The sequence below is a fragment of the Takifugu rubripes genome, chromosome 6 (genome assembly GCF_901000725.2).
Source record: "Takifugu rubripes chromosome 6, fTakRub1.2, whole genome shotgun sequence".
Lineage (NCBI taxonomy): Eukaryota > Metazoa > Chordata > Actinopteri > Tetraodontiformes > Tetraodontidae > Takifugu > Takifugu rubripes.
In genome coordinates, this window is record NC_042290.1 from 8180167 (window position 1) to 8203989 (window position 23823).

At 45.2% G+C, this 23823-nt stretch overlaps 1 protein-coding gene across 1 annotated transcript; it reads right to left on the reverse strand.

Moving 5' to 3' along the window:
* Positions 1–241: 241 nt before the first annotated feature.
* LOC101065061 (synaptic vesicle glycoprotein 2C-like) lies at positions 242–13933 on the reverse strand. The gene is made up of 12 exons (XM_029837772.1): positions 13330–13933; positions 8723–8903; positions 7915–8066; positions 5343–5476; positions 4531–4620; positions 4341–4451; positions 4169–4257; positions 3304–3468; positions 2540–2673; positions 1326–1529; positions 1086–1245; positions 242–980 (listed from the first exon to the last, which is right to left on the reverse strand). The coding sequence occupies exons 1-12, from the start codon at positions 13931–13933 to the stop codon at positions 797–799; spliced, it is 2208 nt and encodes a 735-aa protein (XP_029693632.1). The 3' UTR covers positions 242–796.
* Positions 13934–23823: the final 9890 nt, after the last annotated feature.

The window sequence follows — 23823 nt, forward strand, 5'->3', positions numbered from 1 at the left end:
TATATAACAAGCTAGGCTAGCAAGAGCTCGCAAGCTACTGGGAATATCCTTATTTTACACAATGCTGACATAATTCATGATAACTCAAACCAAAGCAGTTTAAATAATCCCATCCTGGAGAGGTTTGTCTGTGGTTCAGGAACCATATGTCCATGCTTACATAACACTAATGTCCTGTTTGTTAGAACTGCCCCAACACAGATAAAGATCACACCCATCATTTGGGAACCATTACGCCCCCAGAAATTAAGTTACGAGAAATAAGTTCTGACTGTTACAGCATGTTGGCATGGCTGCCTCGTCTCAACACCCTGCCACTGCAATGAGGTTTTTACGATGAAACTAATCCCATAAACATGCAAACTGTCGACTAGACAATGACAAATGTAACCACGGAAGAGCCAAATGTATGGGTTTGCTCCCGGAATCATTAGATTTGAAGCCTAAAAAGAAGGGGCGAGTTTTCCGAACTCCAAGCCTTTAGCGTTTCAACATGTGTGAGCTCATATAGTTTTATCACTGCTGCGAATTCTTGTCTGTTTTTATAGATTCCTGTAAGAATAATCAAGATTTTCTCATAACTGATCATAGTTGTCCCACTCTTGATATCAACAGCTCATTGCTAAATTCGTTATATAATCCCAGATTATTTACCAGGCATTTGACTGACTTCTTTAACGACCGGGACATAATTTGCCAAACAATAAATATCACACATAGTCGCCGTTAAATCTATAGTAGACAAATAATCGGCCCCTTTAAAACACCTGGTAAATAATCTGTTTTCCCTCCAGGTTTACATGAGGACGTTGGCCCGCGTGTCTGGCAGTCGGAGTCCCACCAGGCCGCCACAGACCAGCACGGACGACGCCAGCAGGATGGGAATAGCTTTGGTGATGCCAACCAGCGAGCCAAAGATCAGGTTGCCCAGCACTGCTGCCAGCTTGCACAAGGCGTTGCAGAAGCCAAAGCCTGTGCCCCTGGAAATGACAGCAAGAGGGGAAACACCGCCGTCACCTGACCACACTCTTTTGTCCCCCGGTGGGAAATGTTCAAACACCCTCGTTTCCCGGGTTCCCACTGACCTCCTGTCTGTGGGGTACAGCTCTGTTGTGACCACATCCAGAGAGTTCCAGGCAGAGATACTGAGGCCGTTGTAGAGGCAGAGCATGAAAATCATCATCGACTCGCTGGTCCCAAACCACAGGAAGAAGCAGCTGATACCAGACAGCACCATGGAGCCCCCTGCAGGACACAAGGCAGCAAACGTTTCACCCATCACATCCCCTCTTGGATGAACATCAGTAACCCAGATTGCGTCATACCCAGCATGCTCAGACGTCCTATTTTGTCCATGAGGAGGGCAGAGACGATGTTCCCAGGCAGCACCGCCAGGGTTCCCAGGAAGTTGACAAAATAGACCCAGTAGGCGCTGTAGTCGTCGTCAAATGTCATCTGACAGCCCGTCTTGTTGTGGTGGAAGGAGCTGTTGATCACTCGGGAGTCTGTTAGCTTGAAGTCATCGATATCTGTAAAAGTGTCAGATCGTGGTCACGCGGTGCACATCCCGAATTACTCAGCTGCAAATATGGGTGTTAGGTTACGTTTGTAATTTGCAGATTTGGTATCTTTACATTATAGATATAGGAAACTGATCCGACTCATCATTTATAGACGTCATGATATTTTCTACGAGGAAAACTGGGAGGAACACATTTGAAATGCTGGGAAAACGGTGTTTTTTTCCTTTCTGCAGCAGAGCTCTGCTGGCCTCTGTGCAGCTGTCTTCAAAGAGAAATGATTTATTAATAAAATGCAGCGGCAACAGAAAACGTTCCCTCCCTCTTTCCTTTCTGCTCTCATGACACACTCCTCCCTCCCTCCCCGTCTCCCTCCGCCTGCCTTTATCCTCCAACATCCGACAGACACGCTGCTGTTGGGCAAATAGACTTCATTTCCCAGGAGGCATCATGTCCACCTTACGTGCCCTCGCTGTTTCGGTGTTCAGCACTTTCCTGGGTGCTGAAGGTAAACTCTCTTTTTTTTATCCTGGACTCCCACGAGGTCTGATTCAGCTGCAGCTCTGCTCAGAACATTTTAAATGTCTGTCCTCCCTTTTCCTTTTTTGTCTGCTCCAAAATAGGCTGGATTACACTTTCATAACGTTACCTTGAATTATTAACATTCGCAGAAACACCTTCATGCTCATCTTTTACAGAAAAGAGTATGAAAGTAGAGAAGTGGCTGTTTATAAGATCTAGTTTCTTCAAAAGCATTTTAAACACCAAATGTAATAAAAGTCTGGCTCGGTTTCACTTTTGACGGCGGGCCACTGAGTCCAGAAAGGCAATCTGTGCAGGGGCAGCGAAGTCAAACTGTAATTTAGTGGAATAAAGCAAAGCCATAAATGATGAAACCCAGACTCTCTTACAGAGAGCCCAGACATTAGGCCAAAAACTAAGGTGCTATCAGTCAGACTAATGTGCCAAACTGTGTTTCCTGTGATGGAAGGTAAAAAACGTCCCTCTCAAAGACGCACCTGTGTTGTAAAAAAACGAGTCCACAATGGTGCAGTTCTTGAAAGAGGACCCCACAGAGGAGACGTCTTCAAAGTAGCAGTTGAGGAAAGAGGAATCGATGAACGTGACCGCCTTGAACTTCATACCGATGAACCTGGGGAGACAGGAGATGGAGGCGGGAGACGTGAGCGACATCAGCTAACAGCTAGCTCCAGCCTCTCTTGCAGGCTTTAGGTCTATTACTCTTTGGTTAAGAGTAACTCTGAGACCATGATTTATATGTTTAGCGTGTTCTGGGGTGATTAATAACGTGCTAAAGGATATCTGCACCTCTGTGTCTATCAAGCTCTGGCAGTCTGTTATTGATCTGCGCTGATCTGCTCGCCGCTGTACAAAGTAACATGACATTGGGATTGATATGATCTCCCTGTGAGGATGGAAAAGAATAAAAGCAGCACATAGACGCGTTTCTGCTCTGGCCTTTGTGTAAGTGAGCATCATATCCAGGTGGGACAAGAAAAGATGTGTTCGGGAGACGGAGAAAAGAAAGAGGGAGACACAGATAAGTCTTTTAATATCCTGCCGGTAAGAGAGATAAAGGAGGCGGGATTAATATTCCTGACAGCGGCGTGCTGTTTGTGGGAATGATGAATTGTACACGATCTCACGTCAGACAACAACGGTAGGAAAGGTTTGGAGTCTGCTCTGTAATGCTGCTGTGATCCCCTGATCAATAACTGCCAGTGAAAGTTAAGGTTATTGCTAAGCGTTCTTGTTTTTCAACCTGTCGTTGAGAAAGACCCCGTTCCTGTGGATCTGGTTCTCCAGGGTGAAGTTAAAGGTGAAGTCCTCGATGCGTTCACTGTTGTGCATCTTCACTCTGGAGGCGTACTCGTCTGCCTGAAGGTGCTTGATCACATCCGGGAACCACACGGAGAGCCCGTAGAACCTGCACAAAGGATGTCACCAGATCACTGGGAGACATAAGCAATCACAAACACTGAAAGGCTCAGTAACTGGCTCAAATACACCTGGGGATCTAACCCCTGACCTTTCTACCACAAGCGGGAGCCCTCCCTGCACCCCTCCGACACAGGCCGATCAGCTGATTCCATGTCTGTCAAGGAATGGCAGCAATATCATCATTTTCCTCTTAAACCCACTGCAAGATAACAATTATGAGAATGTTTTTAATGGCACACAAGCCCAAACTGGTTTTCTGAGCAACATATTCATACGCCTGTAACCGGTCCTTGAGTCCAGCTGTGGCACTAGAGGCAAACCAGTTGAGAAAAAGGGTGCGGAAGAATATGGTGGCCTCAGAAACGGCCCTCAACACCGCTCCGTCCCCACCATCTCGGGGACAAAATCATCCAACATATTCTAGAATTCATTACAGCAAGTCAGTCCATAAAACCACACGGCACCTTCTCTCGGATCAGTTCTCGCTTTCCAATCTAACCTGTCAGCATTCATCAAGACGCTGGGAGAGAGAAAGCCCCGGCCTATGTGCTCAGTGCTTCACTGAAAACTGTAATTAAAGTGGAAAGTAGTGATGACTCAGCTAAATGTCATACAGGGAGTCGTACAGCGGAAGCGTGGAATATTAATATGAAAAAGTGCGCCACATGCAGATATAAATATCTTACCCGAAAGACAGAGTGAACCAGACCGCAGCCAGTTTCACCGTGTTGTCCTTCACCGGAGGGCTGAAGCACTTCTTAAAAGTTGACCAGATCTGTTGGGAGAAGAGAAGCAGCTTGTTGCTTGAAGTTTAATCTGGCGTAAAACACAACACCAACGGGAGCAATGACGTCCTACCCCTCTGAACTCGGCCCTAATCTTGGCGAAGACCTTGAGAACAGGGTTGGTCGACTCGTTCTGCATCTCCACCAACTCATCCAGCTGCTTGGGGATCTTTATCCTGTTCACCTGCAGGGGGAGACACTGAGCTGTCACCGGTGCCACCACTGCAGCAGCAGAGGAGAAGTCGAGCTTGGTGCACACTTACAGTGAAGACCCTCTCGGGCTCGCCACGTGCACGCATGTTGGTGTCGTGGATGTGTTTGAGCACCATCCAGGCCTCATCGTGTTTTCCCATCTAGGGCACAGGAGAGGACGGTTAAGGCAAAGACAAACCCTTTCACCTCTACACAATGTGTATACACATCGTCCCCGGAGACGTCTGTCTGAGACGTCTGAAAAGTTCTTGTGCCAGACGCTGGTCGTTATTTTGCTTTTTGAGTTGAGATCCGTGCCAGCATCTGCTGTTTAGAAGAGCACGTTGCTCATTTCAGTTAGTGCACTGCTGGCAAATAAACAAACCTTTTGGAAACTGATCCAACTCATCACCCCACAAGATCCAAAATCCCACAAGATCCAAAAGACCACCCAAGAAGGTGCGGTCCCACAAGCCACAGGTAAGGGAAGGGCTAATCTAAAAATGAGCGATTAGCAGTTGGTTTTCAAGCAGGTGATTGTGATTTGAAAGAAAAAGTGCTGACTCAACACGGGTTCTTGGTTCCCCCTGAGGAAGCTGATGTGGTTCATGCAGCTGATGGTGTTTTTTACCTAAAATAACCAAGTGACGGCAACGGCAGGGAAAATGCGGGTGAAGGCGTGGGAGGCGTTCCTCCTTCACACCCCCACATCACACAGATTTGCCCTCCACTATACATCAACACATTTTTAATGTGAAAAAAGAAACCCCAGAAAGATACAGGGGTGCTCCTCTGTTCTCTGAAACCCTTTAAGAGTCATTTCCAGTGTCATTAAGAGAGAAAATGGGGCTGCCGCGGCTACAATACATCGTTTCTCTCTTACCTCCAGGTAAAAGCGGGGGCTCTCAGGCATAAAAGTGAGAGCTACCACCGCAGAGACACACGGGAGCGCACACACCACCACAAAGACTCTCCAACTGTGGAACTGGTAGGCTGAGCCCATGCTGAAACTCCAGCCTGCAACAGAGAAGCAGTCACACGGCAACAGTCAGCAACAATGAGGCGGTGCAACAGTCGGCCCTAATGAAGCTACAGCAGATTCACGTTTCAGCACCAGATGCGTGGTTTTTCCCCAAATGGCTGCATTTTAAAATCGAAATGTTCATTCGAGACCAGTTTGGGTTGATGATTAGATGTTGATATGGTCACGATTAGGGTTTATATGTTCTAATGAAGGTTTAGGGTTTAAGTTTGCTTTAAGACAAATTCAGTGGACTTGCTTTTATGGCATATTTTTTGCTTTGCATGGAAACCTTTGCATAGCAATCAGCATGACCCCTCCTGGAAACGTGGCCCCGCCGTGTTTCAGATGACAGGATGAGTCTGGACTTTTCTTTTGGTAGGTTTTCTTTAAACGATTATATGTCATCAACAACTAATCAGTAACGTGATGGAATTTCACCTCAATTTCATTTATACAGCAGTGTTCACGTGTGTGGTATGGAAAGACACACACACACACACACACACACCGCTCGCCTGTATGAGTACAAACCTCATTAGGGGGATTAAAGCTTTAATGGACTAGAGGGGACGGCTGACTGATTCAGATACTCAGCGAGATTTATGTTCCTACTCTACAGTAAGTGACTGCCCAGCTGAGACACACACACAAACACACACACACGCACACACACACGGTGTCCTTAGCTACGACTTAATTCTTCACACATACGACAAGATTTTGCAAAAAAAGTAAAACTCAACATACAATGAAGAGCAAATAAAACCTTTCACAACATCTTAACACACACACACACACACACACACACACACACACACACACACACACACACACACACACACACACACACACACACACACACACACCCACCCATACAGACGTATCTGTCCACCAGTCAATGTGAAGTGCACTGCGGCAGAACCTATTACCCACACACGGCTGCATTTTAGAGAGAAAAGAAGTGTTAAAACACAGACGTTTAATCAATTGACCTCCATTATTATCCCCAGGTTGCACTTTTACTCATTTCACCCCCGGAAGGTGGAAACTTGTATCTCCACATGCGAGTTGCTGAGATACACCCATCCTATTTCCAGTTGATGGTGATTTAATTCAACCTGAAGCCCTGCAGTGATTTACAGTAAAATGTAATTGGATCCAGATCTCCAAAAAAATCTGCTGTCTTTGCCCTGTTGTCCTGAAACTTCTCTGCATACTGTGCAAAACCCACATCTGGACATTTGGTGGGACATTTCATGTGCACAGATGGACACAAAACACCGACGTCAGATACTGCCAATGCGCAAGGCTGAAAGACAATATTCTTCTGTTATGGGTCTTATGATGATGCGCCACGATGGCTTCAGGAAGAGACGTCACTCACAGATACCTTCACTCCTCTACCTCTCTACTTTCCCTTCGTTAACTTCTCCCGCTCTCCCTCTCTGTTTGTCCCCCTGCCACAGCTGTCCCCCCCTTCTCCTTTCAATTATCCCTGACACAGGTCGCATAAATCAAGTCCGTCCCTCCGCCCCCCCCCCTGCCCTCCTAAGCTTTTTCATCCGCCTTCTGCGCCGTGAGATCGATTTCATCTCTTTCACTCCGTCTGTTGAGGCGCACCCCCAGTTGCTCTAAATTTTCTGTCTTGAATCCAGGCCTGAATATGCAGAGTGTGTGTTGTCCTTTTGGGATACTTTGGTTGAAAATTGAAACGGACACACATTTTTTTCTGGCTGCACACGCAGTTTTCGCCACGTCAGCTGACAGTTTACCCACCACACCCTTGTGTGTCTCCCCCCACCTACACCACCACCTGCTTTATGTTCCCCTGCATCCTGGAGGGTTCCTGCCTTTTTTTTTTTTTTAAAGAAACCACCTGCTTTAGGGAACTCTCTGCTCTCTCCCCGCAAAATCCGAATGTGAGCTGGGGATTTCTTACGCCCGTCACTGCTGTCTGACATCTTCCAGCGTGATCCGACAGCACAAACGCTCCCACATTCTTGTCTTGCAGTAAACAAACACCCCCACACCTCGTGATCAGCTCACTCAAATGTGCACCGATCAGACGTTTTTCAAATAACTAAAACAGGGTCACTGCAAAATAAAAACAGGGCGGTCCAACACTTTGACTGCACATTCACGGCAGATTCTTGTCTACATTTCACCTCAGGATCACAGCAGTTAGAAATGAAGACAGTGCTGCAGGAACTATCAGCTGCAGGCTCCATTTATCTGCCAGAACCTGTAAAGCCAGTTTAAAGCCCCATAAATTGATTTTATTGCAGTTTGATTTCTATTTTTGTATTACTTCTTGCGCTATAAAATAAATTAATAAAGATTACAAATCTTTCATTCGGAAGTGGGGGGAAAAAAATTGCCCCTGCCATTGGTGTGGCGGTGCCGTGACTGCTAATGCTAGTGGTCCACTCACCATAGTGCGGGATGATGGCCCAGGCCATGGCCGAGGCGTAAATTCCGCCAATCATCCAGAACATACACAGCCAGCTCAGATGCTCTCCTCGCTTCTCTCTAGCCAACACCTCCGCAAAGTAGGAGAACACTATTGGAACCGCTCCGCCAATCCTGCAAACATCGTTCGCCGTAATTGCTTATGCACGTCTAATTTAGTTTTATCAGTGGGGGTAATGAGAAATATTTGACAAATATCAGCAGAACAGATTTGAAAAGACAGAAAGTCATTTGGGAAACAAGCCAGCAGGTTGCAGATGAGGATTTAAACACATCTTTAAAATCATCCAAACAAGTTAGCACATTCTGGACATGGGGGCCTGGAGGAACATCTGTATACCTCCTAAACAGGAGTTAAAAAACTTGCTTTTATTTGTAAAACCTTCCTGGTATCTTTAGTATTTTGCAACATGTCTAATGTACAGAGACATAGTATTCTTTTAGCTATGTTTTATTAGCATTTTAATGTAACCAGTGAGACCGTTATGAACGTCTCATATAATAGTGGGTTGCTCAGTAACATGACATTTGAGATGAGGAGGTGTAAATGGTCAGGTATGAGCAGGGATGTCAGGTCAAGGTGAGGTCAGGTCATTTACTGAGCATGTGAGCAGCCAAGCGCGGCACATTAAAACAGGCAGATGTTCATCACTGTCCCCTGATCAGTCTCCTTTTCAGTCGTCTTCTTCCTCCCTCTCACGTGGCGAGCAAGGAGCCCTCCTGTCAACCCTCTTCTTGAGACAAACCACACAAAAAAAAACAGTACTCACCCAAAGCCGGACACCATGCGACAAAGGAGGAACATGCTGTAGCCTTGGACAAAGGACGACAGGAAGGCGAAGAAACCATTGACAGTCATGGAGATCAGCAGGCACTGTTTACGGCCCACTTTGTCTGAAAGCCCGCCCCAGAAGAAGGCTCCGAACATCATGCCCAAATATACAATGCTACCTGGAGATAGGGACAGAGACACGGAGGAAGAGTAAAACAACCCAAAAATAACACACAGAACTGGCCAACTTCTTTATGTCCATAAAACATTCAGTAAATATCCCAAATTTGATCATCGCAACTGTGCTCTCTGTACTGTTTTAGCAATGATGGGAACTTCACTGTTGCTCTTTCGGCTTTTATTTTGGGCCATATTAACTCCTGAGGGCAACACCTGGCTGTTTAGCAGCTAAATGTTCCACCCACGTTACCAGCTAGCCTCTGACTGTCTGTCTTCCGTGCAGTGTTGAACAGATGGGTTCATCAGAGATTCACTGGGAAAGGCTGCCAGACTGGAACCTAAAGTCGATTAGAGCCCAAAACGACAGCACAGGGCAACTGTAACGAAGTAACTTTCCAGGATGCTGGGTGAGAAACTCTAAAATAAAGGAAAGGTCTTTTGTATAGGGTGATGTTTCTATCAGATTTTAACAGCTGCACTGACTGATTATACTGTATAGTAATCATGCGTGCGTTTTATTTATGTGAATGCTGTCGACATTTGTACCTCTGTGCCCGCTGAGGACACTGAGTGCTTGCTGCCCCCTCTCTCTCTCTCAGTTTTTAAAATCCACATTCGTCCACTCTTACGCAGAAAGGCGAGGGGTCATTTCTCTTCCTGTCATCGGTCACACGCGGCATAAAGCAGGGATTGGTAGAGAAGGGTGATGGTTGTCGGACCAGTAAATAATCCACTTCGCTCTCAATGTGCTAATAAAAATGCTAATGGGACGCGGGCAGTTTGACGACTAGGCTGCTCAAGAGAGCTGGCAGATGTGAGAAGTCGAAGGCTTTCTTTCTTTTTCTTCCCCCCCTCCCTCTTGCTTTTGTTCTCCCTCCCCCATTGCCTGTTTGTGGCGATGGTACAGATATGCAGGAAGTGGAGGCTCTTATCAAGCAGCACAGACATGATGCTCAGAGCTAGTGATTCATTACAGGTGACAGCCACCTGATCTATCTGTGAGCAGCTACTGCAGAGGCTGCAGGCAGCAGGATGGAACCCGCTAAACCGGCACCTCCCAAATATCACAGCAAATATCAACACTGCACATCCCCATCATGGTCTGCGCATACGGACAGTGCGCATGAATGCATGTACCCGAGGAGATGCTATCACTGTACCAACAGCTCATTTGTTTTATGGCTCCCCTTTACACCAGGGTTTGTGTACGTGATATGGGGGGAGGAGAGGGATGGTGATGGGGCATCTTTCTGATTGGATTTCTGGGTTCAAACTCAGGTCAGACCTTTGGACCTTTGCACATCAGGGCTGGTCTGGTAGAAGCAAGCTGTGTTCAAATGTTGATAAATGGCAATGACACCACCAAAAAAGACATGTTTAGTAAAAAAAAGATAGATAATACATTATAGTTTTATGACTTCACAAAGCTGAATTAAATATTTCATTTTCAGCTCATATTACAAATGAGCAGCAATAAAATTTGCAATTTTATAAATGTTTTAATGTAGTTTCACTGTTGAGGGTATTGAAACCTCCAGTTGCTACATCATTGTTTAGGGTTAAATTCATCTTTATAAGACATAAATGTCATCTCTTTAGAAGAAACACTGCAGATCTGCAGCCAGTCTCCGTAAAGTTGTGCTGATCCCACGTGATTTTTTCCCTAGCAGATGGTCTCTATGCTCTGCTGAGCGGTACACTGTGCTGCTCTCCTCTGTATCCACAGGGATTATTTCAGCTCTTAAATTCAGATGATTTTATTCTTTAGTAATTAGCTCTTATGTTCGGGTGCAATTCTCTTCTCTCTCCTTCTTTCTCTCTCCACAGAGGTAACCAGCGTCCCGGCATGGATGACAGGAGACAGGCAGCCTATGGAGTGATGCTTTCCTCACTTTTTTAAAGCTGTGGAATTTCAACAGATGAGGGGATACCCAGAGGGCTTCTCTTGATTGACAGATGGGGAGCAGCAAGAACAGAAAGCGGAGGCAGGGGAGAGGCACAGAGAGCCCCCTGGGAGAAAGTGTGTCCTTTAAGCATTAATTACAGCAACACCTGCTAATTTGGGTTCTGAAATAAAATCCTTAGAACTTACAAATGATATCGTCTTTAAACCAAGATATGGCCTAAAACAACACAAACGCGCACCAAAGATAAGGCTAACATTTCTGTATTAACATTTCTGTAGAAGGTGCTCCAGTGCTGGGGGCTTTTCTGTGTTGGCATGGTGCCTGCTAGGGGTCTCTCTGGGTCTTCCAGCCCCCGCCCCAGACTTCAGACATGCGTCTGTGGGACTAGCAAAGTGGCGACTTTATATTGACCTAAGGTGTAATGTACCCCCCGCCACTAGCTGAGAAAGCAGCTTTGAAAAAGCCCCCCGTGACCCCACTAAGGGATGAAGTGGTAAATGATGGATGGTTGGAAACAAAGGGAAAGGCAAGGTGCCGTTTTAGTTACCGATCTGCTGTAAATTACATCGGTACCGTCAGGTGACTTGTTTTTACCAGGAAGTGTCAATAGGTCTGTCTACCAAAGGAAGTTAAAGTGATGCTTTAGAATTTAAAGATAAAAATTTCTGCAGTATTTGCTGAAAATGCTGTTTCATGATCTGTCAGTATTTTTCAGATGATTGAAATATTCTTCTTGGCCCTGATTGACCCTGACCTGTTTGTACCGCAAAGGAGACCTAATGAGATAATAGCTGTTCCTGATGATAATGCTGCAAACCTGCGGATCCGTTTATTCATTAACCTCTGTTGCCATCGCCGATCAAACTTTTACAGGATAAAAGAAGGGAACCGACAAATATCCATGCAACGCGTGGTACCATCCTCAAAATACTCTCTGCCATTCCTGAAAACACACACAGACAATTTACAGCCATATGCTGCTAAACAGTAAAGGAAGGGAGGGGAGACACTGACAGAAAGTGGACGATGGCGCTCTACCTCTCTTTCTCTGGGGGAGTGCATGAGGCAGCCTAGCGTGTCTAAACTGCAGTGAGGCACATTGTTGCAGGGATGAACTCCAGCCCGTATCTCCAGATCAAGAGTGTAAGAGAGGGATTACAGGAGGAGGGCAGCACGGGCAGCAGGCCGGGACAAGAAAGGAGGGGAAATACACCCCACATCTGGATGCATCACACCATCTTTCTGTTGTAATAATCAGACTTTAGGTAAAGGACATCTCTGAATCATTCTATTAAGCATTCGCAGGGTCATTTTAATTTATAATAAATGTTTTAAGGAAAAATTGTGTTATGGCCACAATTCAAAATCCTCATTGTCTTAAAATGTGTCCACCTCATTTTATTCTCTCGCTTTTTTCAGCCTTCCTGTGGACCAAAAAGTTTTTAAGCCTCCCCGAAGATTCACCAGACTGTGCCTGAAAAAAGCAGTTGGGTTATGCAAGTGAGCATATTTGCACATTATTTCTGTGCCCTCGCTGAGTGGCAGATCTGGTAAAATGACTCATTGTTTCCATTGTGTGGCTCGTGTCTCCCCCGGTGCAGAATGAGTCAGACTACAAGTGAGATCTGGCTGAATAATGATCCATCCTGCTCTAAATAAAAAAACAAACAAACCGGGTTAGCTGTCTCCTTTCGCTTATCAGCCCACACAGTATTGTGAAAAATTGTGTTTTTCCCTTCATCTTTGTGTATTATGGGTTTAATAACCCATATATTATAAAGCTTCCAGTCTAACGCTGCGATAAAACCTAATCATGGACTCGGTTTACAGCGGCTATTTTTATGTTTGTGAGAGAAATGTGCAGTGGAGAACTTTTCTCTTGTGCACGAGAGAACCGCCGAGCTTAACACACCTCCTACTCATGTACCCAAATACCTAGTGCTATGACAACCCACTGGCAAGCTCCTAAAGCTATGAGATTATTGTTGAAAATCACCCACCGCTGCTCTCCACGGGCATTCCATTGGGTCACAAACACCACATTAGCAGAGCGCCTCTGCTGCTTGGATGTCGCTTTATGAATTTTACTGATTTGCCTGTAGAAATGAAAAACTAATGTCCAAGGCTTTACATTTTTAGCCGAAATTAGAGGATTTCTTATTATCTCTTGATGAAAAGAGTTACAGCACCAAGTTTAGGCCAGTTGCAGGAAATCCAAACGTCACAGCTATCGTGATTATGGTTGTGTGTTAGTGCACAGGCAATGGGAGAGCATGACAATTCCAGCCCAGCATTCAAAGCCCGGAATGGTGAGGCAGCGGCTCCAGCCGATTGGTCTCGCAGGATTGTATTTGCATTTCTCCTTGTTATAATGGGACATTTTTGAGTTCTGAACCTGTCAGTCGACCCTGGCTGAACCTGTGAACTAGGCCAGACACTGCAACAAGACGATTGGGGACATTTCAGGGCAAAATGCAGGAAAATCCGACACTCATTCAGGGCTTTAATAAATCCTTACCAAGCCACCCGGCGCCAGAGTTGGGGACACACATGTCCGTCTCAGCGCTGGGCAGGACGAAGCCCACCACGAACACCTCCACGCCATCTGACATGAGTGCCAGCCCAAGGACGAAGAACAGCTGCCACTGGAATCTGCCGTGGCCGCACTCCTGCATGATCAGCTCGTACTGCTGGGCCAGCTCTTCCTCATCCGCCTGTCTCTCATTCTCCAGCTCCTTGTGGCTCTTTAGACTGTCGGACACCGGCTGGCCAAGGGCCACCTGACCATCCTGGGGCTTCCCATTGTTGTAAGCGGGCACGCCTTGGTACTCGCCCTCGTAGATCTCGTCTTCATCGTCGTGGCCCTCTGTGGCATCGCTGGAAGCCCCGTCGTCATCATTGGCTGCGTCATCATTGTACTGGTCCTGTTGACTGTAGCTGTTGTAATTGTCCTCTTCTTCCTCATCGTTGTGGAAGCGGTTGTAGCTGCGATGAGTTGAGTATTCATCCGTGGCCCGATCAATTGCTTTGTTAAAGTTTTTGGAAGCTTGCCTCTTGGCTTCTTTAGCGATGTCCTTGGCACCTTTAGCTAAGGAAGTCCTGTTGTTATGCGTCTCATCCATTTTGGCACAATGCTAGTCAATGGCCACTTACAGTCTTTGTATTCTTTAAACGCTTATTAAACTTTTAATCCACCAGGTGCTTCTGATCTAAGCTATTTATCTAATTTGCCCACTTGAAACAGGTTCTTGATGCTGAAAGTCAGATAGCTTCTGCCGAGGTGAATAATTGAGTAGTGATGTCAAATTCCATCAGAAGGCCCAAAACTACAGGAATGGAGACAGTTGGTCTCAAATGGGAAAGATCTTCATGCTGCCAGAGTAGGGACCACGAGTCTGTGGGGACAGAAAAAAAGGATTTTTACTTTTTTCCAATTGAAATAGTTTCAGAAGACCTTGACAGCAAAGCCATCAAATTACCTGCTGACTTAATAATTAATAATAGCTTAACTTATTACATCTCATATTTTTAAGTTTAATATTTATATTAGCAATGGTAGCGACCTGCAGGCACAATGCCAGAGACAGGCACAATGCCAGAGACAGCCAGTAACATAATGCAGTGTCATTCCCAAATTTTAGACCGTGCCAAGCATAGTGGTGCAGTGGTATTATGACTGCAGACTGGAAACTGCTACAACACCACTTTAATCTATGGGATGGTTGGTGGAGACTTGCAAGAGGCAATAAAATGCAACGGCGTGTCTTTAGCTGCGCCGCTCAACCATGTGGAAGGAGAAAGTATGTAGCCCTTAGCATCAGGATATGAATGCGGTACCCATAACACATCTGAAGCGTGAATTATTTATCACACACAGAAAAATGGGGTAAAAATATATCACATCTGTTCTATCGTGTCCTCTGGCAGGATATTTTATTGAAATCTAGTCAGAGTGGCCTTGTAATGGAGGTAAACAAAAGCCGTAGCCTCCCAGTATGGGCAGCACATCAAACCTGAAAAACCACATCCTCATAAAGCATTTAACAGCAGACCTGGGAGCCCGACCACCTGCTAATGCTAACAGTCAGCCAGTCAAATAAAGCCACAATAAGACCTTCATCAGCAAACTGAGTTATTGCTGCTAACGTCAGTCAAAATGTACACAATGTTCAAGTCTTTTAGTTTTGAAGTTGCATTCTTCAGCCACCTGATGTCAACCAGCAGTAGCAACTGTGCTGTTTAATGGTAAAGATGATTCATTTTTAAGCTCGATTACCCAGCCAGAACTTTCTTTGGGTTCTACACAGTGGGATGTGAGACTGACATGATCTCCCAGAGGAATTGTCCAAAACCCTTCCACATAAAGGTTCACGTAGAACAAATAGAAATCATCTGGGGTCAAATTTGGGATCGATAATACTCACAAAGGACAAAAAACACAACACAATTAACATTTTGTTAGCTATCATCGCTGTTGCCAAGAGTAACCGCCACAAGCAATCCTGACATAATCTGATATAAATGCCTAATAAATAGACTTAGATGCTTTTTTAGGTTATCAAGGATGGAATATTAAAGCTGTCCATCTCTTGAATAGTATCAAAAAGCTGATATATCAGGCCAAACATCCCAGCATATCTGCAGTTCCTCTAGGGGAAATCATACACCGAGGTTCTTGGACCGGGTTAAGTGCCCGAACAGACAGTGGCAGGTTGATGTATGGTGTTTCTACTCACCTCTGCTAAGCGGGATTAGATAAAACATCAGTTTGGATCTATCATTTCAACATAAGAACCGGTTCCCCGTGTGCAATGTCAAGCACCCTGAGAGATTTTGGTGCAATGCAGCAATGAAATGAAGCAGGAAATGTGTTGTAAATAATGTTGCTTATGGCCAGATGATTTGCCGCCCTCCCTCTGGCAGTGAACTCTTTTAAACTGCTTCAAATTGGTGGAATTCTTAAATCTTTCGTCACATAAAATGTACCTTTAGCGTAGTTATGTTGGAACATGAAGGCAAATCAAAAGGATTTTACTGAGCTTTCATGATTTAATGGGCTTATGGAGAAAAAACGTGAAAACATATAGAATGCACCATTTTGTGCAGGACTTTATCTTAACACAGCAAACAAGATAAACAGCTGCCAAAAGACAAACTGTTACTTTTTTCTATGAGCTGATCATCAAAACGTGGAGTCAACTGTCATATATAGCTGCTTTTTATAAGTGAGTTTTAATATATAGCTTTAAAGTCTCCTCTGAGGAGCCTCCATCGGAGGGACTGACGTCCGAGTCTGAAAGGTCAAGCGCTGTTAACCTTGTGATGTGCTCTGGGAGCCGCTGCCCACAGAGGAAAAGCACTACAACTTTTTTGTTGCAACGGAAGGCGGGCAGCCGGTCGGGCTTCACTTCAGCCATCTTTCCCCCATTGCATCCAGCTATCTTTCTCTCTCCCCTCTCCTTACTTTCATTCAAGATTTTTGGTCATCTCGGAGCCTGAAAGACACCTCCCCTGCTGGCATTTCATTATTCATAATGGGCTCATTTATGTTGACATTTCCTGAAGAAGCTTCTCCAGCTATGGGTTCCTGTCCCCGCTGATGAACCCACATATGGCTACATCGGGTAGCTGCACTTACCCAAACTGGCTAGCTGCTATCATAAATTGTTTTCCATCTTCCTCTCTGATGGAGAATCGCCACGTGTGACCCCCCCCCCCCCCCCGTGCTGTGATGCCGTGATCGGGGTTATTACAACAGCGGCCCAAAGATGCGATTTCAGCAATCGGCGCAAACCTCCTTTGAGCTCTGAATCAGCAGTCCACAGAGGGAGAGAGGAAATGATTTCCTCGCAGTCGTGCTGTCACGGCCCGCTGACGCCATCCAGCCACGTCCATTAATCACCCACCCAGACACGGAAACACACACGCACGTAGGCGATGCATACAGTACACTCTGCAGGTGCACGCACACACGTGGGGGGGATGTTTCGTGCAGGACGACATTGATGCAGTCAAGATGTATTTTTATTCTTTTAACTGTGGCTCAGACCGCGTCCTGCATGCGACACGCAGCTTGGCACAAGTGTCGTGTGCAGAGCCCTGCAGGCTTTCTGGAGTGCCCACAGATGGCTGCAGCGAGCGTTTGTGAATGCACATCGTGTGAATAAAGCTACACGCCATGCTCAGCAGATGCTCCGCAAGTGAGGTTTTCCAAAGCGCCGCATCCTTCGCTTAGTATGAGTCACAAAACGTGGCCTGGTTCAGGGCTGAGTGTTGTTCAGTCGATGTTCAATGTTGGTGACGGTGATACGCGCACCTGCAGGGAGGCTGGCCCGTGTGTTTAACATAAAAAAAGAATCAGGTTTCAGCAGCTGCAGAAGGTCACGTCCCATCTTTGAATGCTAAGCTGGAGAATAAATCATAAAAATGCATTTAAACTCAGTTTAGAGCTCCACATTCAACAGCAGATTTTGGCTGCATCCTTAAACGAAGTGCTTTCCTGGCGTCGGTCCAGAATTAGATTTAAGTATTTAAAAGAGCTGATTGCTCCATTGATCTCTTTGATGAAAACTGGATCCAGACAAACGCATCTCGGAAAGAACTTTCTGGGTAAGTGAGCAGTCGCACGAAGGCTGATGAATGGGTGCGTTAAAAGACCAGAGTTAAGATGCACCGTCTTCTTTGCAAAGAAATGCGTCATCTCATTTTAAAATTGACCTCCCACTTTTGTTTTGGGGGGGGGGGGGGTCCAAAGTGATGAAAGTTTAGCTCCACAGGTGAGGCTGGATCTTCTCCTGCATCAGGTGATCTGAAAATCATCCATCATCCATCTCACAGCAAAACAATGACATTATTTCCAATAATTCAGTTCTGATAAGTGGACATGGTGCGTTAAGCCTTCCCAGATGGTCTGGCCACAGTTGTCAACCCCAGATACCCTCCAAATGCACATTTAAATTGAGATGATTGTTGCCATCTCTCCTATTTTCCGGACTAATGATTTAGTGACAAATCGCACTCGGACTTTTCCCCCTGAACCTTATAGCTCAAAGCGCTGAGCCAAAGCCTCCTTTGTGTTCGGCCCCTGATCAAATATCTATGACCATGACTCTGAATGGAAAGCAGCTAAATAAACGGGCTCTATTATCCATCAGCTGGGATAAAGCAAACACAGCCTACAGCGGAGTAAACATACATCTGCTGACTTGGAGGTTCGGATATCCATCCCATCAGAAAAGTGTCTTACAGCAACAACTTTCTTTTTAAATGATTCCTTTATTCAAACTCCCCATTCCTCAGACTTGTACAGGACTCGCCGCTCACTTTCCTCCCCTTTGTTCACATCAGACCACGCTGCACCCGCACCTCCACGCCGCGTACAGCAAGAATCATTAATCAACGCAGACTCTTTCTGCGTCCCCTAATTAGATTTGCTGGCCGTCCTGCTGCCTGGGAATCAATCCTCACAGCACGGCGCGCTGCACGTTTTAAGATGACCAGCCGCTCGCTGCATCGCACATTTAACCCCCTCCCTCCCTCCCTCCCTCCCTCCCCATCAACGCCGCCATCTCCCCCCTCAGGCTCGCTGCAGTCACTCCGTGCAGTCACGGCGGGTTGCCTCCGCCGTGCGTGGGGATCACTCATCTTTGTTATCACCTCGATTTCTTCATTACAGTAACATATGGGCAACCAGGGGATAGGTGGGTGGGGGGTGTACCAAAGCTTTATTGTTTTGGCTGCGTTCATTAAAATGGAATAATCGTGCAGGAGCGAGTGTCTGACAATGCGATCTTTTGATGGGCTGTGGTGGGTTTATGTGATGCATTTTTTTAAGAAAATAAAATAAAAATATATATATTCACAGAGTCTCATTCTGGAAAACTGTTTGGAAGTTTCCAAACTTTTCCGAGAACCTGGCGCCCGCAGGATGGACTGGATTCACAATTTCAGCACCAATGCAGGGGGAAATGGAAGCCTTTTAATCATCAGGTGATTCTCCTTTCCATCCCATTAAAACTTGCCTCCGTGGTGGACCTCGAGGAACACGCGAAGCGCAGAGGGATAAAGTTGCAGTTCTGCGCAGGCAAAATAAAAAAAAGGAAGGGAGAGAAAATTGATTTAGACTTACAACAACGTAGAGGATCCGACGCATCGGCGCTCGCTGGTTTCCTCTACGCAGCGGCAGAGAAGAGGCGCATCGTGCAGAGATTCCTGTTTCTTGTCTTCTTCAATGCAGCGGTTCCTCTGCTGCAGTCCGAGGAAGACACGGCGAGGCTGAGGGGAGGTGGGAAGCGTGAGTGTGGATGCGGGGAGGAGGAGGCGAGGACGGAGGGAGGGAGGGAGGGAGGGAGGGGAGACAGAGATCGATATATGCCGATAGTCTACGGCGATCGTCTGCGGACCCGGTGATGATGCGGGATGAGACTGCTGAGGTTCTGGACAAAGAAGAACGAAATGAGAGCAAAGTTCAGAGATCCGGACTGTTGCTGAATACGCAGAGAACCACAGAGATGGAGGGGGGGGGGGGGGATCAGCCAAATTCAGATGAGGATTTTAGCCTCAGAGTGGATCAATATTTAATCAGTCTAATTTGGAAAACTTCTTACGAAGCATTTTAACGGAGAGAGCTCCTGCGGTGTGCTTCTCGTTTTAGAAGAAGGCTGGTTTCATACTTCATAACTCATCCAATTTTTGTTTTGTCTGCCACACAAGTGGTATTTTTTTGTGTGTCACAATCAATTTTAATTCACCCCCCAAGTGTGTTTGCACACAACAGGGGGCGCCTCGCAGATCAGCACTGGTACAGTCAACAGACCATTTAACTATACTGTTGGTTAAAAACTTGGAAAACACACTCATACTGTGTGAAATTCTTTCAATATCTTCGCTACCCTCCTACTTCTCACTCTATTAAAGACATTTTTGTATTCCAGCGAAGCGGTGGATATTCAGAACATGTGTGTTCTGACAGATCCCATCGCCTCATTCACGAAGCGCTAATTAGCTGCAACTCATCTCTCTGTTCTCTTCATTCTTTCCTTTTCCTTTCATAATTGTCACCCAAACAGCCTTTGATCAGAAAAAAAAAACGTGCCCTCATTTCAGGTAGTGAGTAGGTGAGTGGGAGGATTTAGTGAATACTAATGCAAGCAGCCTGAGCCTGGTCTTACTTTTTCTCTTTTGCTTATTTATTTATGTTTTTGAAGCTGAAGGTGTGGAATTGTGTTATAAAGTCAAAGCAGAAACAAAAGCGTTAATGCCAAAGTTGTTCTTCATTGCTGTAGAAAAAATTAAATCATATCAGTGCAAGAAATAATCAGGCTCTGTTAGCTTTATAGCCCCCACTTTATCAAAGGAAAGGCTAGAGTCTCATCTTATGGAGCCTATATTGTTCAACCTGCAGCTTCGCCCTTACAAACCATCATCAATCAGGCTTTATTAGGATTATTAAAGCAAGACAGCACCAATCTTAGAGCATTATTCAAAGGCGCTAGCCTGTGAACATCCGTGGTTTGAAGGATGTGGCTGCAACTGTAGGCTGGCAAAGAACAAGAACATAACGTTTCCATTTTAGAATCCATTACCTATATTGTCTGACTTATTTTCAAAATCAGGATGGCAGAGCTGAGCTGAATACAGATGGCAAGTGTTGCTGCATGGAATCATTCCTTTCTTGCAGGGAAAAATCTGATGCTCGTGCATGCCGATAAGTTAGCAATGAAAGGTAACCTGCAAAACTCTCCTCCTGACCTGAAATGTAAGCTACAAGTTCAACTAGGGGTTCCTGGTGTCACAAATAAGGGAAGAAGTTTGGCTGTATTGTGCCACAGCAAACGTGGTTCTCAGTTCTTTTTCAATACATTTTTATATTTTTGTCACAGTCTTCAACCCTTTCAGTATCGAGCCTTCGGGGAGCACACTCAGATTATACACAAGTTCTTATGTGGTATGGAATTTAATTGATTTCTAATTATACAGCCTGGTGGCCGTGTCATTTCATGCAATTGATAAACAAAGGGGGCTGTTAGCGAGGTCTGCTTTAGCATGCATCAGGATGTGCTGCTTTATTTTCCCCAGTAATTACACACTCCACTCATCTTCTTGTCCAGAAAATGTGTTTTGAGAGACAGGTAATTACTCGTTTAAGCACTCATCTCCAAACTGTTTGGTAAGTAGGGTGGAACGGGACAGTCTGGATCACACAATGCATCGGTTAATCTGTGGGATTATTAAATGGTTTTTAAACCCTTTATATATATTTTACCTATGCTTTTAGTTCCATTACTGAACTAATCCATTTACCAGTCCTTTGCAGCTTTAAGCAGGTGTTTCTGGGCAGGAATCAGACACCTGAACACAACAGGGTGAAATGGGCGTCATGAACATTCATCCTTCTGCATTCTTCACCTGCCTTTTTTGTAGCTCCACACGTGTCATCACGAAGCGGCTTTATCGGAGTTACAGGATGTGCTTCCCCCAGTAATCCGATAGTGGTTCACCAGCACCAAAGGATCCCATTTCCTTTTTGGGATCCAAAAGCAGCGACAAAAATGTTTCAGCATTCGGTAAAAACAATAAATTACAAAATTTGAAATTTCAGATGGAATGAGAGTGGAGCATTCAAGCAGAGACTTTGCAGCAGCAGATTATTCAATAAAACAAATGAGGAAACCCAACACAAACTATCACTGTACCTCGTTCAACGTGCTGATTTACTGAGTTGCTTTAACCCTTCACGTGCACAAAGACGCAGAATAAAACTATTTATTCAGCCGGTCACGATGCTCTGTCCTATCTCTGGGCCCAGTTCCAGCCTCTCATAAAACTACATGAAAGAGCTTGTGGGGATTGAGATACTGTTGAGTGTTGTTAAGCAACAAGACAAATGGCCCCTGGAATAACCCGCTGGGTTAAAGCAAGGTTAATTACATTTTTCAACAGACATGGCTACAGATACGGGACGGAGAAGTGCACAGTAGATGAGTTTCAGGGACAGTTTAACACAAAAAAGTAAAATACTTTTAGAAATAAGTAACCACATAAATGTGCTTTTTAAAATCAATTCCTTATATCTAGACTTCTTTTATCTTTCAAATTTTCATTTCTGGCTTTAATGAGGCAAAATCAGTGCTGTGTGATAACAAATATTGAACACCAGGGAGTTTTTTTTTTTTTTTTTTTTAAAGATGTACTGAAAAGCAATTTGCTGCCTTGAATCAATCTTCTATGTCTCGATGTTCCAGTTCATGTCACTGTGGTCTTAATACGGCAACAGCAGCCTCAGCTCTATCTATCTATCTATCTATCTATCTGGCTTTTTCTCTTTACAGCTTTTCTTTTGCTCTTCATCTCAGTTCTATGACAGAGAACAAACACTTTAATCTACAAACCTGCAAATGGCAAAATGTCAAGTCATTCTGGTCCTTAGACAAAACGTCCAGGTATCTATTTCTGGGGTTTTTGTTCTTTTCCCTCATGTGCGGGATTCTCTTTTGTAACCAGTCGGACATTTTTTGACAGTTCACTGTCTCAGTTGCAAATCAGGACTGGGCTTTACTTTTTTATTCATACGTCATTACTTTCCAAATTCCAGACAATGGCACTCTTTTATTGACTGTAGAGCCATATTCAACTAGCGAAGCAGCACAGAAGCTCAGCTGCTGCAGGAGACACATCAGGCTGTTGTACTCCTCAAAAGCATTTTGTCCTTGCAGAAACTGGTATTGGCCGACTGGTTCATTACTGTGATTATCGTGTTTTTCAGGGCTACTCCTCATGTCTTACCGCTCATTTTAGCATTAGCTTTTTGGAAGGATTACTGCTGATTTTTCATCAACTGTCATTTCTGACAATCATTTCTTGATTGGCCAGAGCAGTTTCCGCTCTCAGAATATCACTTTAACGGCCAAACAGACTTTTTGTGAAGCACCATTTGCCATTTTCAGAGTTTGTGTTGTGAGGAAAATCCATGTCAATGGGGATGTTTTCTCACATATTTTCCTCCTGTCATCAATGTGCTTGTGTGGGCGTCTAGATGCTGTCACAAAGATGCATGTCAAGTGAAGCTTAATGTAATGAGGTGTGTGTGGGGGGCGGTATACATCTATATAAAATATATACATATACAGCAGTGAAATACTTACTGTAGTTTGCGAATGTTTAGGGATTTAAGTATTTGTTCATTATTTTAGGATGTTGAAGAAACACACTGAGGAGTCAAGTGGAAATGCGGTGGGAGGGCTCAGGCCCAGCGGCCGATGGTCTCCGAGAGAAGAAATAGCATTTTCGGTCCGCACAAAGAGCCACAGCGTGCCTAAGGTGTAGCAGAAGTGACCTATTCTATTACAAATTAAATGAACTCTGACTCAATCTGTCCCTCAGGTAGAAAACTATCCAGTCTCATGTCAGCATCCTGAGATAAATAACCCAGCAGTGAAGAATGTGAAAAGGAATGAAACTTGGTAATCTTAAGGGCATGATCTGCACTCGGATAACAGAGCTGCAGTCTCTTTGTGACATCAAGAGAGTTTGGCTGCTGACCCTGTTATGGCCCACTCGTGAAGTCCACAACAAAAGAGGAAGACATGCTGTCCAGTTTAACCATTTATTTTCTAAACCAAAAAGAAAGCACCCAACAAAGGAGTATGGCAGGTGAGAATGAAAATCAGTGGTGTGAGCAAGTGCCTGGATGAAGTGAATGAAGGGGTGAGGTAGGTTGTAAGTACAAAAGTCAATAATTCACCTCGAGGCAAAGCAGCTGGGGTCATGAGGCAGAGATAGGAGAAAAAGCCCACAAAATGCTGGATCGCGTGGAGCTTTATAACCTGCAAATCACTGGCCAGGTGCTCCAATTAGGTTAGCTCCACCCTGCTGGAACCCCGTGAGCCACAGACAGCACACAGCAAGACAAACCCCACAGCTCAGGGGCCGTCACAACCCTAATGAAAGAGGAAATAACCATTGTGTCCACTAGATAGCGCTGTTCGTAAAAAGGAGCTACCAGAGCACAACC

What these genes read in the sequence shown, in the direction of transcription:
- LOC101065061 (XM_029837772.1), bottom strand. Translation starts at nt 13,933, where the DNA reads ATGGATGAGACGCATAACAACAGGACTTCCTTAGCTAAAGGTGCCAAG. An exon ending in CTCGTTTTTTTACAACACAG is followed by an intron (nt 1,530 to 2,539) that starts GTGCGTCTTTGA and finishes ACACTTTTACAG; the next exon opens with ATATCGATGACTTCAAGCTA. An exon ending in CTGTACCCCACAGACAGGAG is followed by an intron (nt 981 to 1,085) that starts GTCAGTGGGAAC and finishes TGTCATTTCCAG; the next exon opens with GGGCACAGGCTTTGGCTTCT.